The sequence below is a fragment of the Anomaloglossus baeobatrachus genome, chromosome 6 (assembly GCF_048569485.1).
Source record: "Anomaloglossus baeobatrachus isolate aAnoBae1 chromosome 6, aAnoBae1.hap1, whole genome shotgun sequence".
Taxonomy (NCBI): domain Eukaryota; kingdom Metazoa; phylum Chordata; class Amphibia; order Anura; family Aromobatidae; genus Anomaloglossus; species Anomaloglossus baeobatrachus.
In genome coordinates this window covers 363,473,835-363,492,398 of record NC_134358.1, presented here as the reverse complement: position 1 = coordinate 363,492,398, position 18,564 = coordinate 363,473,835, and the positions used below count along the sequence as shown (strand labels likewise).

The 18,564-nt window shown below is 40.8% G+C and overlaps 1 protein-coding gene across 1 annotated transcript in view; it reads left to right on the top strand.

Annotated features, from left to right (window-relative positions):
- Window positions 1–18,564, top strand: part of C6H7orf57 (chromosome 6 C7orf57 homolog) — a 287,295-nt gene that overhangs the window by 173,516 nt on the left and 95,215 nt on the right. Inside the window, exon 4 of the mRNA XM_075315021.1 lies at window positions 9,801–9,909. Within this exon, the coding sequence (XP_075171136.1) occupies window positions 9,801–9,909 (109 nt within the window). The remainder of the gene's footprint in view (window positions 1–9,800; window positions 9,910–18,564) is intronic.

Genomic DNA, 18,564 nt, shown 5'->3' with positions numbered 1-18,564 from the left:
CTTACCTTGGCCATGTCCCTGAGTATGGCACACCTTGTGCTTTTTGATACTCCAGTGTTAAAAAATATACTCTTAAATATATTTTTCTTCAAATACGTAAAAGCGCATGAAAGAAAGAAACTTCAAAAATGTAAAAAATAAATGTATTTTATCTATTTAAAAATGGTTGCCAGGGTTCAGTTACAGAAAGGAAAAATAATATACTTTGTTAGCTTAGGTAAAAAAGAGTTCATTTAGTCCATACTGATCAATGGAAAATCTTTACCCATCTCTCCTTGGGTCCTGAATGGCAAGGCAGGGGATGTCATCTCTTAGGCCGGACAGCGTGTCACATCTCGCAGCACTGGAGTCGTCTGGCAGCAGGCAATGTGGAGGAGCGACCAGTAGCCCCCTCCATCGTGTATTATATACCAGCTGTTCAGTCCATATAGGGTGGTTTAGTTGTATAGTTCCATATGACATAATCTTCTGGAAGCTTCGGGAAGGATTTATATATATCCTTCCACGTCAGTACTCAAGTATACTCAATATAGATATTTTAATACTTATCCTTATAAAAACTTAATTAATAAACTATGCCCTCCAACATAAACAGAACTATGAACTTATATGTCCTACTATAAAATATTTGATAACTAGATGTATTAATTTTAAGGTTTTTACAATTCCCCCTTGAAGCGGGTGGAGTAACCCCGAAAATTAATTAATACATCATTAAAATAACAAATCTTCTTTCCTTATTTGATGATAATGGATAAATATCAATAATAATGATGAATAATAATTAATTTGCATTATTCATGTTGTAAGTTCAATAATATAATAATGTGGATTCATGTTATGATAGGCCATGACTGATCAATCATATAAAAATATATAACTATATTTCGCTAGACCTAAAAAGAAATGCAAAAACAAATCCGGTCACCATATGATGTCCTCTGAATTGATGTCGTCTTATCTCCGATGTAATCCGGCATAAACACAGTCTCTTAGAAATAAATCCTTTGATAAAAATGAATGGTTACCAATTTATACAGTCCCGTATTGCGTTTATCATCGTTAGATCAAAGTCCATAAACTTTATTCTTTATTACAAAGTCCATAGCCAATGTTGATAAACCACAGTTCATGAGTGTAGAAGAATAGCAAAAGTCTTTGATGTCTGTGCAGTGTAATTTACATTAGTCACCTTTTTATCCTTCATGCTGCCTGTTGTCAAATCCTGGAACAGATGTTAAGACGTTCTTGGTCAGCACGACAGGGGTTAACTTTAACACGTCATTGCTCTTCTTAGTAACTTTAGGGAGGTCTTAATGCACAGACCATGTGTCATTGTCCATCCTTGAACCATTAGACTACTGTGTTTGAGGTGCAAACGCGGTAAGTGTATTTTGTATGTTTCACAGTCTTATTTGAGACGTTACCTTTTGGACCTTTTTACAGAATCCCTTTTAACTTTAGGATAATTTTAAAGTCTTTTTATCTTCTGTAATCTTGATTGAAGACTTCATTCCCTAATCTAAATACCAAATATGGCAATAACTATCACTAATAAATGTCACAGCGTATCATAACTCTAATACTATAATACCATGTCATTATTATTATCGTAGAAGTATTAATATATTTGATACTTAGAATGATAAAATACTGCATAATGGTATAGACAATAGTATTTTCTTGTAATGACCTTTTTGTCATTGGTGTATTACCCTTCCAAACCCATAGGTGGCAATGTGTTGAATGTAGCCGAAATATAATATAAAATATGAAATAATGTAATGTGTACCTATACCATGTATCATATTATAAATATGAAAGGCAACAATGTGGCTTATTTAGTTAGATCACTTATAAAATTATAAACCAAAGCAAATAACCTTTTAGAAAAGACTGGAGGATTCCATCAAAACACAATAATACCCATTATAAATTATTATTGATTAAAGAATATAATATATATTATTTGTAAATATAGAAAGGTAAACCTAGATGTACCTCGATCTTCCATCTTTATTACTCTAATTTAATCATTTGATTTGTCTATTATTTATTAAAGAACCTATTATAAGAAAATGTGTAACTATAAGTAATATTTCATCCTTATTGTGTTAACATACTAATATAAAAATAATGTATTACCAGAAAGTAAACAATTGTATATATTGATGAAGGAAGTATCTTTTCTTCCAAAAAATGGAACTTTTCCCTTTTTAATATGATTCATATTTAATAAAGTAATATTCTTATATTAGATATTACTGAACTAAATATTGAAGTGTTTTCTCAATTGAGATATTTAAAATCTGAAGAAAAAAATAGAAATTGTAGAATTTAAGATTTTGATTAAAAATGTGAATATTAAATAATAATTAATATCAAAAATAGGAATAAAAGGAAAAATGAAAATTGGAATAAAAATAAAAATTGAAATAAAAATAAGGCCTTCTATGTATATAACACCTATGTCTTTAATAATGCATAACCTTAATGTTACCAGTATCTTATAGGATTTCCATACCTATCAGTAACCAATAAAAATAATTAAGTCATGTAACCTTGCAAATAATACACTTCTCTTAGTATATAAATGCATTATGATATACTTCAAATATATTTTTTTATTCCCAATTCTTCCTTTGTACTTGAAATATTAATTATTAAAGTATCCTGTAAACACATATATTATCAAATATAAATGTGTGTGATTGAGACCAAACCTCCCCCTTTCAATATCATGAAATATGATATTATAAAAATTAATATGTTTAGATTAAATTAAATTAAAATTTGTGTTGTATATCTTCAAGACCATATTATAAATATCACTTCCATATTTGAAAAGAAAAATGATTACCAATTTATGTATCAGTAAAAGAAGTGACTAACACAAATGATCCTAACATCTCTATATTAAAGAAATATGTCTAAGAATAATATATATATATCCGGTATAAATTCCTTCATTTATACTTATGTACTATAACTTATTATCTAATAGTATACATACATATATTATAACCTCGAAGTTAAAACAAAAATTCCCTTTTTTTTTTTTCTCTGGATCCAAGTACTTTGACTTTAGCATTTGCAGCTGCTCAAACAATCAATCATTCATAGACACATCTATGCACACAAGACTGTCATGGTTCTTTAACATATACTTCTACATAGAAACTGACAAACACATATCCCTTTTTTTTTTCCAATATTCTATGCGCATTTCAAAAATTATGTTACTAATTTGAAGTACTTCTCGAAAAAATACAAATTCCAATGTATTACATGCTGTACATTTGACCATAGAACAAACATTTATTATTAGCTTTAGTAATTCAAGCCACACATGGTCTGGTTACGTGCAAAGAACACCATTCCAAAACAGCAAGCAGTTTTACTACACTCCAAAGCTCAGATTACATTTCTAATAACTCTAAAGAAGATGTATGTATATTCATAAAAGAAACGTTAAAGTAATAGTTCTCTGGCAATTGGTACCTGAGAAAATAAAATTATTAATCGTGCTTTCGCGATTAACCTTACCCAATAAAATATATGTTACCTGATTGAGGACAAGAACAAATGCATAGATAAAAATTAATACTTCATCAATCTGTTTTACTGATAAATTCTGAGGGAAATAAAAGAATAAAATTATTATCATATTTATAATTAAAGTGAAAACACTTAAAATCTGTTACTTTCTCTTATTATTTTATTTTAAATATTATTATTCATATACAGAGATCAAATTATTTAATTCATAACATTAAAGTATCATTTTACTAAATGAAAATATGACCTTGATTTACTATCACTACTTTTAATATATATATATATATATATATATATATATATATATATATATATATATATATATGCATAGATTCACTGTATATGAATAAACATATTTATCAAACAATAAAATTAATTTACCCAGAAATCCACTTTATTTAACTGAAGACCATACCTAATTTTTTCTTCAAAGATTCGCTTTATTAAATTCACTTTCAACTTATAGGAATCTCGGAACTTATGTAATTCAAGGTTTTCTGTTAAATGAGAGAGAATGTCTCTCTCTGAAAGACCACCCAGCTGTCGCGGACTATCAAATCCTAACCCAGGGAAAGAATCTGCACAAGACACCTGTTTCTATCTTTCAAAGCTTTTACTCAGAATTTGTCTGGAATCCTCAATCCCAGTGACCGATCCCGTCACTGGTGACAAGGGTTTCTCCTGTGGAAAAAGACTTTTAGATGACAAAAATTGGGGTGGATTGTATGATTTGTAACACGTATGCATCTTCCTTCGAATTTCATACACCCTGTCACAGAAATATCTGGATCTGGGAGACACTGTTGGTTTTTCACGGAAACTCTCCCTTTTTCGTGTTGGTTTTTCAGAATTAATTAATTTCTGTTTTGATTGACTTTGGCGACTTCTAACAAAATCGATAAATGTCGTACATTCGAATAGGGACTTTTTATTTAATGCCACCGCACAGGCTGCATTATCAAGGAAATTAAATTTCTTGATGAATAAACGTATCATTCCATCCAATCTGACATTTGGAATGACCGCCCTATACAAACGTTCAAAAACGGACATAACTGAGAACGTACTCTCATTCTGTTCAATTTGTAATTCCTTTAACATCTCATAATTTGGATCAGATTCATTCCTTGCACGGAAGATGAGATTTTTCAGCCTTATGATTTCGTTATCATTTGAACAATCAAATGTTTCATTGTCAGAAGACTTTTTTAATGCCAATTGTCTAAAGAAATGCTGAGGTAACCACATACGGAATAACTGATTCGTCTCACTATTGGTTAAATTTAACTTCTCAATGGAACTTTCAAATATCTCTGAATTTCTGCAAACATGTATTTTAGGATTATATGCGGGAATTAATTTGCATATGTCCAATAAATTTTTTCTAAGTTTAATCCCTAACTTAGCCTGTTCTATTTTTAGAAACTGATCATCGCCATTTTCTCTCTCCACGTGTCCTTTCTGCACGTCTCCCACTCTGGCTCCTCCCCCTTCTGGCTTCTCTACGTTATTTCCTGCTTCTTTCCCAGTATGCTGAAAATGACCTTGATTACGTAGCACATGTCTGCCGCCATTATCAAAATTCTGATTTGAAAAATCACAGTCTAAACCTGATTTATCACTTCCAACATTACAGTCAGAATTCACAATATTACTGACTGACATTCCAGGTTCTAAGCAGTCTTTGGATTTCTCTGTCACTGGCTCTCCTGACAATTCAGGTTGTCTATTTCCACCATTTTTACATTTCTCTACGATTAACTTGTGAAAATCATAGACTAAATGACAGACATTTCTGATTTTCTGTTTCTCTCTATTAAAAGACCTTGCACATTCTATACGTGAATTCTCAAGGTCACACTCCTCATAAAAGCGTAACCAAAGCTCTTCCACATTAGAAATATCTGAATAAGTGAACTGAAGTTTACTTTGCTTAACATATGAAGAGATAAAATCCATTTTCTTACCTGAAATGATCAGATGATCTGATGGATGATCCTGTAAGACTTGATTCACCTTGCTCAGCACGTCCAATACTTCTTATGGACTGACTTTATCTTTCTTGCTCAAAAATACGTCAAAAGTTAACTTCTGTAGCTTTGTAAAGACTTTAAAGTTCATTAAAAAAAAACATTCATGCAACTTGACTTATACGTATTTCCTAGGTTCTGTGAGATTTTTTATAAATTGTCGATTCCTGATCCTTTGCAGGAGATACTTGAGATACCCCCCTTATGCAAAGTGAAGGAACAACAAAAATGTAAAAAAAAATTACGAATGGGTGGCTCACCAAATGTTAAAAAATATACTCTTAAATATATTTTTCTTCAAATACGTAAAAGCGCATGAAAGAAAGAAACTTCAAAAATGTAAAAAATAAATGTATTTTATCTATTTAAAAATGGTTGCCAGGGTTCAGTTACAGAAAGGAAAAATAATATACTTTGTTAGCTTAGGTAAAAAAGAGTTCATTTAGTCCATACTGATCAATGGAAAATCTTTACCCATCTCTCCTTGGGTCCTGAATGGCAAGGCAGGGGATGTCATCTCTTAGGCCGGACAGCGTGTCACATCTCGCAGCACTGGAGTCGTCTGGCAGCAGGCAATGTGGAGGAGCGACCAGTAGCCCCCTCCATCGTGTATTATATACCAGCTGTTCAGTCCATATAGGGTGGTTTAGTTGTATAGTTCCATATGACATAATCTTCTGGAAGCTTCGGGAAGGATTTATATATATCCTTCCACGTCAGTACTCAAGTATACTCAATATAGATATTTTAATACTTATCCTTATAAAAACTTAATTAATAAACTATGCCCTCCAACATAAACAGAACTATGAACTTATATGTCCTACTATAAAATATTTGATAACTAGATGTATTAATTTTAAGGTTTTTACATCCAGTAATGTTGCAACTCTGAAATATGGCAAAACTGGTGGCAAATGGCATCTTGGCAGCGTCACACTTGATTTCCCTTAATTCATGGACAGTTATTCTGCGCCTTTTTTGCCCAACACACTTCTTGCAACCCTGTTGGCTATTTGCCATGAAACGCTTGATTGTTCAGTCATAAAGCTTCAAAGGTTTGGCAATTTCAAGACTGCTGCATCCCTCTGCAAGACATCTCACAATTTTGGACTTTTCAGAGCCCGTCAAATCTCTTTTCTGACCTATTTTGCCAAAGGAAAGGAAGTTGCCTAATAATTAAGCACACCTTATATAGGGTGTTGATGTTATTATACCACACCCCTACTCATTACAGAGATGCACATCACCTGATTTACTTAAATGGTAGTTGGCTCTCAAACCTATACAGCTTGGAGTAGGACAACATGTATAAAAAGTATCATGTGATCAAAATACTAATTTGCCTAATAATTCTGCACACAGTGTATATACAGTGGATATAAAAAGTTTACACTCTCCTGTTCAAAAGTTTTTGTCATGTAAAAAAAAATCAATAATTTCAAAAAAATTTCCACCTTTAATGTCTGTATAATTCAATTGACAAATAAACTGAAATGTTTTCAGTGGAAAAATAAAAATGAAGACCTAAAATAATGAACACTCTTTAATGGGTACTACAGGGAGAAATAAAGTTCTTCTACTCTCCCTGCCCTCATAAACTATAAAGATAAGATGCACAATGCTGTTTCAGATCCTCACTTACCTGTAATTCAGTGTGCTCTTTGCTGCTCCCCCTCCTCTCTGGGACTTGACATCACACATCAGGGGTTGTTCTCTATGCTGTTACTATCAGCCAGCCTCCTGACAATAGTTGCTTTCCTGCAGTCCGTGAACAGGGAGTGTGGCCATAGTCCCACCACGCCCCCAGCTCTCGTACAGAACAGAAGCAGATATTATGCTTAAAGAAGAAATTTCTGTTTATCTTAAGTATTTTAGCAGAGGCCTGAAGGTTTTGATGTAAAATTGATTATTATTTAGACTGTTTTTAAATTCCCTCCACCTTGACTAAAGCCCCAGTTCCAGCTGATAAAAAAACAGCTCCAAAGCATAATGCTGCATTTGATTTTTCACATATTCAGCACCGTCCTCACCTATTCCAAGCCTACACGAGCGGCACATTTTTCTGATACCCCAATGCTCAGTCTGCTACTGCCGTATTTGCCCATGTCGCATAGTTGCACATGCTGTGTGGCATGGTAACAGTACTCTTCTCAGTGCTCCACATAATATTGCCCACCACTATGCTCCTTACAATGTAAAACACCATCTTTGTTACCTGTGATGGTAAAATTGTGCCCTAGAAAATATAAATGCCCTCTGTAAGTGCCCTGGAAAAAATTGTACTTACTTTGGCCCACAAAAATAATAATGCCTGTGTGCCCTTGTAATGTAACAATGCCTCATAGATGATAACTTAACAAATAATATTGTCCACTGACTGACTATAAAAAGTAATACTGCCTCCAGATGTCCTCAAAGTATTATAGTACCTACACACCCCCTCCCCCCCAGTCTGATGCCCACACAGTCCACCTCTCCAACAGCATGATGGACCCCACAACCATCCTCACAATATGATGTCCTCAAAGCCCATTTCACACACATAGTATGATCGATTCCCATAGTATGATGGATCCCCATGCAGTATAATGGACCCCACCATCCCCCACACAGTTTGATGGCCTGCACAACCCCCCACACATTATGAAGGATCCCACAGCCACTCTTCACAGTATGATGCCCCCACAGCTCCCCCACACAGTATAATGAAACCCACAGCACCCTCATATATAATTTGATGTCCATACAGTCCCCCACATAAAGTTGGATTTCCCCTCACATTACGATGCCAAACAATATGATGACCCCAAGGTAGTTACTGTGACGACATGGACTCTCATGGGTTAAAGTTTCTTAACATTCACCCAGACATGAAGACAGTTTGTTTATAGATGGGGGATAATCCCTCATTGTTCTACAAGACTTTTGGGAGTTTAGTATTGAAATTTTTGTTGACTTATGTAATTGTTTTGGCCACTGAAGGCCAGACACCCAGATAACTCAATTATGCGAACTTCCCATTGTATTACTAAGTGAATTTCTAGATGTGATGTAACGTACCTGTCCCACCCTTGTCTCTGGATATTTGATTATAGCTTGATATTCATCCAATAAGAGAAGCAATCTTGTACAACCAATCCGATAAGGGCACAGTATATCCGAAGGGAAGGCTATGGCTATAAAAAGCGACTTCTTTAAGTCACCGGTTGTTGATGGATGTTGCATGATCCAGTCTAAGCTCTTTAGAGCTGGCTAGGGGGTCAGAACCAGGATGCCTTCTGGACTCGGTCTAGGGACTTTGGCTCCGACTAGAGGATCACTTGGCTACATGGCTTCAATCTAGGGACTTCGAATCCGATCCGAATCCGACCACACCACAGTCTAGGGATTTCGACTCCGGCTGCCAGGAGTATATCATCATACCAGATACTACTTAAGGAAGAAACCCAGGTTGGGACAATTTGGTCACCTGGCTACAGACTTTGCAGACCTCAGCCAGTTTCCTAAATCTGGCGTTATTCCATTCGCGGTGGGTGCCCGCCGAAAGCGGGGTGCTGCTGGAGTTTAGTAAGTAGTTACATTTGTGTTTTTTGCTGGTTATGTGATATGTGCCGTTAATTGTTTGGGATGCAATAAAGTCTTAATATTGTGATTCCCTCACCCTGTGTTGTCTGAGTAGTGTTCCACCCATGGTTAAGGAGGTCAGCGTTCAGTTAGGATGAGCCCTTGGCAACGCTGTCTTTCTAAAGGCGGCCGGGCCAGCTGACGAGAGCACCCACTGACCCCGTGTCTCCACAGTAACCACTGCACATTCCCCTACAATTATTCAATCAAACTATGGTGTCTGTGTCTACCGGCGGCTATGCTACTGCTGGTGACATTTTGGGGAAGAGGAGTCCTTGTCAATTTCAGTGTTTGCACACCTCTACCCCAAATTGTATTCTGTAAAGTTTGAATAATTACTTTCTGCTGCCACATACTCTCCTGTCTTGCATACATGCACAACTTAGACTAATCTATATAGACAAGACACATCTGTCTCCATTAGGGGAAAGAATAGACGAAAGTATTGTGTAGGTTCTGAAAAAGGTACACAGATTTCCCTAAAGTCGCATCTTTAATTATCAAACTTGGATAAAAGATATAAACAATCAGCATAATCCATGTATTCCTTCTCCTCTTGTAACAGTAATGTATTTATCTTTTCAGATCTGCTGAAGCATATTGATCCTCCTCTGATGAAAGCACTTCAGGCCTCATATGCACCCCCTGACTGGTATAGCCATGAGCCCTCAACACCACCTCCAGAGTCAACTGAGTAGGTTCTTACAACATTTTCATATTCCCATTTCCAACTGAAGTAACACATGACCTATATTCCCTCCCGTCACTAAAACCATGAAAATCTTTTGGTGACAGAAAAATGCTTTAATTACATGGCAGCCAATGAAGTTGGTATACTAAAATTGTTTTGACTTTACTTTAGGGAACTACAGTCATATGAAAAAAGGGGAAAACTAAGTTTACTGTATCTTTTGAATGCTATGCTGTTGTTTTTTTTATGTGTGAAAAAAAATCTAGTACTTACAAGGTCTTTAAATTGGGTAAATGCAATTTCACAATGACTGTGGGATAGCTGTCCCTTAAGCTAGGGTGACCGATGCTATCCCTATTCTCAGAGATACCCCTAATGGTGGGGATGCCTGAATCTTCTTCCTGGCCCTGTTCCTGAGCAGTTCTGATCTTTTTCAAACTCCCCTTTCCCCTAGGGAGGGACGAGACAGGAGAGTAATGAAAAGCACAGATATATAGTAGACAGACAAGGGATAACCAAAACTCTGACACACACCATGCACACACATAGGTAAAGACAATTAAAGATTCAGGAGGAAACGCAAGAGAAGTAAGGAACATATTAAACAAGCAAATAGCACAATTTTCACCGGAGAATCTGGGACATCACACCTCACAAACTAATATAAAAACTATAACAAGAAGTGAATGGCACTTCCTCCGTGCAGGTGTAAATAAGAGTAGGGGGTGCGCTTTAGGTTCCAAGGCCTTATATAAGCAGAAGTAGACAAGGCACTCCCAAGTTTTGCAGCCAAACTTGGGAGTACCTTGACTACTTCTGCTAATATAAAAACTATAACTAGCATGGGAAGAAGATTTCATTCAGCCTAAATAGAAGACAAGCAGATGTGATTGGATTCCCCACCACATGTGCTCTTGCTAGCCTGTCTATGATTCAGCACACAGCAGGTGGACGCCCGAATCTGCCTGTGTTGATCCCAGACACCGAAGAAACCATCGGGCGGATTGTTAGAGTCTGCAATATAAACAGAATCCAAGGCGGCCATGACAGTCGACGAAGTTTGTGCAAAACTCCATGTGACAGTACCCCTCCGGCTAAGAGGAGCCTCTGGACCCTCAGGAACTGGTCTCTCAGAATGAAGATGATGGAAATTCCTAACCAGGTGATCAGCCTGGATATCTGACTCTGGTACCCAAGTCCTCTCCTCAAAGCCATAACCTCACCAAAGAACCAAATACTGTAAGGCTCAGCAAATGAAAAGAGAATCAATGATTTTGGACACCTGAAATTCTAATGACCCATTGACTAGGACCGGAAGTGGAGGTATGGGAAGAGGGGTTCCCAAAGCCACATATTTTTTAAACAGAGATCTATGGAAAACATTATGATTTTTGTAAGATGCTGGTAGCTGCAGGCAGAATGCACCGGATTATTGTCTGCTGTGATTTAAACTGAAGTCCTAACTTCAGTGGGTATCTTAAACTTGATGTTTTTCATAGCTAACCATACCAGATAACTTACAAACATGTCCAAACCAGGCACACTTCTACAGTCAGCTTGCCATTTAAACATAGAACCCATGTCCCACAAATGCTGCTAAACCCTCTCCCATGTAGACGATAATGCTGAAACCAATTGGTGCTCCCCATGTATCCCTGAAGAGTGTCCCTCCTGGAACACACAGAACTGTGGAAGATGACCATAGACACAAAAAAAGGAAATATACCAGAAGATTCACGGTGATGATTATTGATAGAAAATTGGGCAACAGGAAGAAATAATAACCACTCTTCCTAGTTATCAGAAACAAAACAACGTAAATAGTGCTCCAAATTCTGGTTCATGCAGACTGTTTGCCCATTAGACTATGCATGGAACGCCAATCAATGAGATAGTTTAATCCCTAACCGAGAGAAGAAAGCTCTCCAAAAGTTAGCAATAATGTGAGTTCCTCTATCAGAGAAAATACTAGAAGGGACTCCATGAAGTTTAACAATCTCCTGTAAAAACACCTGGGCTAAGGTCTTGGTAATGATGGTAAAGTAATAAAATGTGTAATCTGAAAAAACCTATCCACCACCACCAAAATGACCATATTACCAGCAGAGGAAGGTAAAGCTGTAATAAAGTCCATGGAAATGTCTGACCAAGGTTGACTAGGAACACTCAAAGGCTGCAAGCATCCCAAAGGACGAGAGTCAGATGCCTTTGAGCACGCACATGTGACACATACAGACACATAAGACACTACATGCCTTCAGATTCTGGGCCAGCTAAGCGATGCAGTACAAGATCCAGAGTACCTTTTTCCCCAGAGAGACCAGCCAGGTCAGAATCACAATGCTCTCCCAGATCCTTAAGACGAAGATTCAGATGAACAAACGACTTGTTCACTGGAACCCGAGACGATGCATCACTCTTGAGCTTTAGCAATATCAGAGTCCACATCAGTACTGCCAACACCACCACTCCCTTGTGATTAATTTCCCCCCTAGAAAACTCCTGGACAAAGCATCAGCTTTAATGTTTTTAGAACCAGGACGATAAGTAACAAAAAAATTAAACCTATTAAAAAATAATGACCACCAAGCTTGTCTCTGTGTAAGACGCTTCGCCGACTCAAAATAAAGAAGGTTTTTATGGTCAGTAATTACTGTAAAAGAATGAATAACTCCCTTGAGGAAATGCTGCCATCCTCACATGCTAACTTTATTGCCAGTAATTCCCTATAAGGCTGCTTTCACACATCAGTTTTTTTGCATCAGGCACAATCCGACTCAAATACCTATGCAACGGATGCGGCGAAAAAAACGGATCCGTTGCATAAGTTTTTCCATGCGGCCTGTCCATTTTTTGACGGATGCGGCTTGATACTTAGCATGCGCAGTTCAAAAAAACGCATCCGGCGACCGGACGCGGGTTTTGCCGCAGGACGCCGCATCCGGCGTCCATAGGCTTGCATTGTAAATCGCGCCGCATCGCGCCAGATCTGGCATGATGCGGTTTTTTTTCGCCGCACAAAAAAACGTGCCAGGCAACATTGCATCCGGCCGCCACATGGGCTAAATATGCCGCATCCGGTAAAAAACGGACGCAACGCAAGGCCATGCGGCACAATACGGCGCTAATGCAAGTCTATGGGAAAAAAAGCAACCGGCGGCAAAAAACAAAAAAAACTGTTGCGTTTTTTTCTGCAAAGCGCCGTATTGTGCCGCTCAACAAAAACCGGATGTGTGAAAGCAGCCTTACCAATACCATAATTACATTTGTCCGAAGAAAATTGCTTAGAAAAGAAGGCACATGGATGCAGATGGATCTTGAGACCATAGAGATCCCACCCCCACTTCTGACAAAGCAACTTCCACCGTAACAGGTTGAGGCTGTATAAATACAGGTGTTGACGAGAAGTACTTCTTGAGACAGTTGATAGCATACAAAGCACCTTGAGTGCATTAAGAGAAGTTCGTATCTTACTTAGTCATGTCAGTGAGTGGTCTTGCTATAACTGAGAAATTAGTAATAAACTTATGGTAATAATTCGCAAAACCTAAAAAACGTTGCAGGGCTTTGAGGTCCTCAAGACAGTCCCATTTCAAAATAGTCAGAAGTAGAGGGAGGAAGGACCCAGCACCAATTCCAATGTAATAAAATCCAAAAACTTTATTGGGTCATTTAAAAACTATATTACAAAAAGTTCCATAATAAACGCCAAAGAATGAGTGCTTGACGCGTTTTGGACTAGATAAATAAAAACACAGTCCTTAATCATAAGGCTTGGCGTGGACCCTGTTAAGTCCTGGAGCGCAGTCATTGGGGAGAGCTGAATAAGTTTTTCTTCCATTTCAAAATAGCCTGTAATTTAATGAGATCCATCTGAAAACATGCAGCTGAAGTAATGCAACCCAAATATTGAGGTTCTTGAACAGCAAACATACATTTTTCTAGCTTAGCATACAATTTATTCACTCTGAGAATTTGTAATGACTCGCCCACCCCAGGGCTATGGGACACCCGGTGCCGGGCCGGACTAGTCCGGTGGTAGTCAGTGGTGGCTGGGCCCGGCTCCGTGGCCCTGGTGGGTGTCAGTATAATATGTGGCTTGGTGAATAAAGTTTGTGTTCGTGACGCCACCTGTGGTATGCGGCTATTAAGCCGCTGCTGCTGTGTGAGGCCTCCGGGGTGATGTTATAGCAGCAATGGTGGTACTGCTCCCCACAGGTGGAGCGGAGCCCCGGGGACACTGTTAGTGCTCGTGGAAGTCTATGAGGTTGTGTGGCTAACACGGTGCAGGGCCGACAGGCAATGAAAGAACCAGGCACAAACAACAGTCTCTTTACCTTTTCCTCTTTACTTTGGAAACAGTCCAGTCCTGGGAGACCGTTACAGGTGGTGATGGGGATCCGGTCGGCCTGGAAGTACTTGGGGTGATCTCTCTGGCCAGCTGAGTATGAGGCCTACTCCTTTACTTTGCTTTGTTACGATAGGACCCTGCTTCTCTGAATCCAGCAATGGCCCTCTTTGCTGCTGGGACTGTTGGTGCGTCCCTTTCCCTCTGTAGCAGGCTGCGCAGGCTCTCTCTCTGGTGCTTCTCTGCTGGAATCCACACTGGCCTCGATGCTACAGCTGTACCTTTGGGATGTTTTTGGGCCAGGTGCTTGCAGCTCTCCTGCCCTTCGGATTCGGCTACCAGGGAGTATTTTAAGCCCTGGTGGCCACAGACTCCGATGTCCGAGTTTCTCTGCTGCCTCTCAGCTCCTCCTGCTTCTCTGGGCCAAGCTGCTCCAGCTCTAGGCCCCAGATTCACAGGACCGCTCACTCTGCGTCTGTTCACTCCTACTGCTCTGTACAGACTGAACACTACTTCCTCTCTCAGACCAGGCTTAAGGGGATGCTCCCTGGAATCCCAGGTTCAGAGCTCCCCCTGCTGGCCGGAGGGAGAACTGCGTTGGGTGTTACACTTGCTGGCCAATGGATCTCCCAATTACCTCCAGGCTCAGCATTAACCCTTTGGGAGGGCAATGCTGTTGTGGCGACCAGGTCCTGGGGCGCCACACTCCCCCTTAGTTAAATTCAGTACTCCCGGACTGTGGAAACAAACATAACATGTTACAACATTTCATCCCATTATGGGAGGCGCATTACTTAAATGTTACAAACTTAAATACTACTATAGGAGTCCAGTGTGGCTCCCCGCCGGGTGTCCATTACACTGCTCCATGGGGGACCCGCCGCGATCAAACCCCCAACGTAGGCTCTGGGCGTGCGTCAGAGCATTGATGACCCCACTCTATGCACGCCGGACGGGTTTTTCTTCAGGGGTGTTGAGCACACTGGTGCTAACTATGAACAATGTAGGTGTTGGCCACCCATAGTCCAGTGGCCCAATTGTCCATTTACTTAATCACCTAAGACAAAAAGCATTTTATACACAACATTACAGACATTTCACATAACTATTTACAATCTGTTAGGTATTTTACTTTCTATATTCCATACCTTGGAGGGGGCTGTCCCCGAGTGCTACGTTGGGACCGGCGTAGCTCTGGGGTTTGTCCCTGACTACTTAGAGGGTCTGCCCCCCCCGTGTGATTGGTAGGCCTAACCCTGACAGGGATACGTGTCGGTTGCCTACGGGATCTCAGATTCGCCAAGGGTACGGCAGGTTCACCACTGGTAGGGGGTTGAACCTCCTGTTCCACTGCTGGCGTGTCACCTCGTGTTGGAGCGGCCGGTTCTTTAGGTGGATCTGGAACCTCTTCTGTTTCTGGCTCGACCAACTGCGGGAACGTCAAGACTGGTACCACTATGGCATTGTTTATTCGGGTCCAAGTTTTGGGGAATTTTCCAAGGATTGTTTGGATCATCTCTTCCTCTTTTTCTTGACTTTGGGGACTGTCTTGTACTTCTTCTACTTCTTTTTGGGTTCTGCACCGTTCAGGGCACGCTTTCAGGCGGTCTCGAGAAATTGCTTGATAGGTCTTGCCTTCATCCTTGCTTATGAGGCATACCTTACTATTGTCAAAGTTGGAGGGGATAATGGTGTAGGGCTCGTTTTCCCACTGATCATCCAATTTATGCGTCCTCCGCTTCTTCTTGAGGACTTGTTCTCCAGGTGCTAAGGGAGTTGCTGGGGCTGTTTGATTGTAATGCTGCTCTTGTCTCGTTCTTGCTTGAGACAGGCTCCTCTCTACGCATTCCTGGACCTTACGGTACCGCTGCTGCCGCTCTGTATCCCAATCCTCTATTTCCTGAACCGCCTCAGGTGACACAGTCCCCATCTCAAAGTCTACAGGTAACTTGCCAGGTCTGGCTCGCATCAGGTAAGCAGGGCTGCAGTTGGTCGAATTCACCGGGATATGGTTGTACAAGTCTACCAGATCTGGTAACTTTTCTGGCCATTGGTTTCTTTCTTCCAAAGGTAGAGTCTTGAGCATATCAATAACCACATGGTTCATCTTCTCGCACAATCCATTGGTTTGGGGGTGGTACGGTGTGGTTCTGATTTTCTTACAACCGTACATGTTACAGAACTCTTGGAACACTTCTGCCTCGAATGCAGGACCCTGATCAGTCAGTACCCTTTCAGGGTAACCGTGAGGTCGACAAACGTAGGCCTGAAACGCTCTCGCTGCTGTTCTGGATGTCTGGTCCTTCACGGGCACTACTACCAGGAAACGTGAGTAATGGTCCACAATGGTGAGGGCGTACACATAGCCTGACCGGCTTGGTGTTAACTTCACGTGGTCCAGGGCCACCAACTCCAGGGGCTGCTTCGTGACAATTGGCTGTAGGGGAGACCTCTGGCTGGCATCATCTTTACGCCTCAGATTACACGGACCACAGTCTCGGCACCACTTCTCGACTGTCTTTCTCATGTGCACCCAGTAGAACCGATCACGGAGTAGGGTCTCCAACTTCTTCCACCCGAAGTGTCCTGCGTTATCATGATAAGCTGCTAGGACCATTGGAGCATCCCTCTGTGGGACCACTATCTGCCAGACAAGTTCATTCGTTCGCCAGTTGACATATCTCTTGCAGAGCTTGCCTTGGTAGGTGAACAGTCATCCCCTCTCCTTCCACAGCTGCTGGGCTTCTTCTGGAGCATCTGGGCCAAGATGAGTCTCAGCTTGTGCTAGCTTTTCTTTGACCAGTCGCACAGCCGGGTCACCGTTCTGTGTCTCTTCCCAATTATGGTGGAGTAATGGGTTGACCGAGACTTCGTGCTGGCTCGAGCGCTTCACTCCCACAGCATGCTCACACTGGGAAACACCCTGATGATGGAAAGCCGGTAACTCTATCTCTTCGAGTTCATCCAGATCTTCTCCAGATTCGGGTAAGTGAGGCATTCTGGACAGCGCATCAGCATTGTTATTCTTCTTGCCAGCCCGATACTTGATGGTAAAGTCAAAGTTAGACAGCCGGGCCATCCATCGCTGTTCCAACGCACCTAACTTGGCTGTTGCCAGGTGTGTCAACGGATTGTTGTCCGTGAAGATGGTGAACTTGGCCGACGCCAGATAGTGCTTGAAGCGTTCAGTCACTGCCCAAACAATAGCGAGGAACTCCAGCTTGAAGGAACTGTAGTTTTCTGGATTCCTTTCTGTGGGCCGAAGCTTCCTACTGGCGTACGCTATCACCCTCTCTCTGCCTCCCTGCATCTGGGACAGAACTGCTCCCAGTCCCACGTTGCTGGCATCTGTATACAGTACAAACGGCTGGCTGTAGTCAGGGTAGGCCAGAATTTCTTCTCCCGTGAGAGCCCCTTTCAGCCGGACAAAGGATGTTTCTAGTTGGCTGCTCCATTCAAATGGAGGGCTCTGCTTCTTAGCCTGCTTTGGCTGGCCCACCAGGAGATCTTGAAGGGGCGCTGCTATCTTGGTGAAACCATCAATGAACCTTCGGTAGTAGCCCACCAACCCAAGGAACTGCCGCACCTCCTTTACCGTGGTGGGTCTTGGCCAGTCCTTGATTACGGTGACTTTCTCCGGATCAGGTGCCACACCTTCTGCGCTGACCACATGACCCAGGTACTGTATCTTTGGCTTCAAGAGGTGACATTTGGACGGCTTTATCTTCAGGCCATATTTCGACAAGGACTCAAACACTTCTGCTAAGTGCCTCAGGTGGTCTTCGTAAGTCTTCGAGTAGACCATGACGTCATCCAGGTACAATAGCACGGTTTCAAAGTTGTGGTGGCCCAAGCAGCACTCCATCAACCTTTGGAATGTCCCTGGGGCGTTGTAGAGCCCGAATGGCATACAGTTGAACTCAAAGAGGCCCATTGGTGTCGTGAATGCAGTCTTCTCCTTGTCCGCCTCTGCCACGGGAACCTGCCAATACCCACTGGTGAGATCCAAGGTGGAGAAATAGTTAGCTGACTTTAAGGCTGTTAGTGACTCCTCTATTCTGGGCAGTGGAGAAGCATCTTTATGTGTAATGCGGTTAATTTGCCTCTAATCTACACACGTTCTCATTGTACCATCTTTTTTCTTTACGAGCACTAGTGGAGCTGCCCAGGGGCTACAACTATCTCTGATAACCCCAGCCTCCTTCATTTCCCGTAACATTTCTTTGGCACGCTGATACTGTGCGGGGGGTACAGGGCGGTATCTCTCTTTAATGGGATGATGATCACCCGTGGGGATTTGATGTTTAACC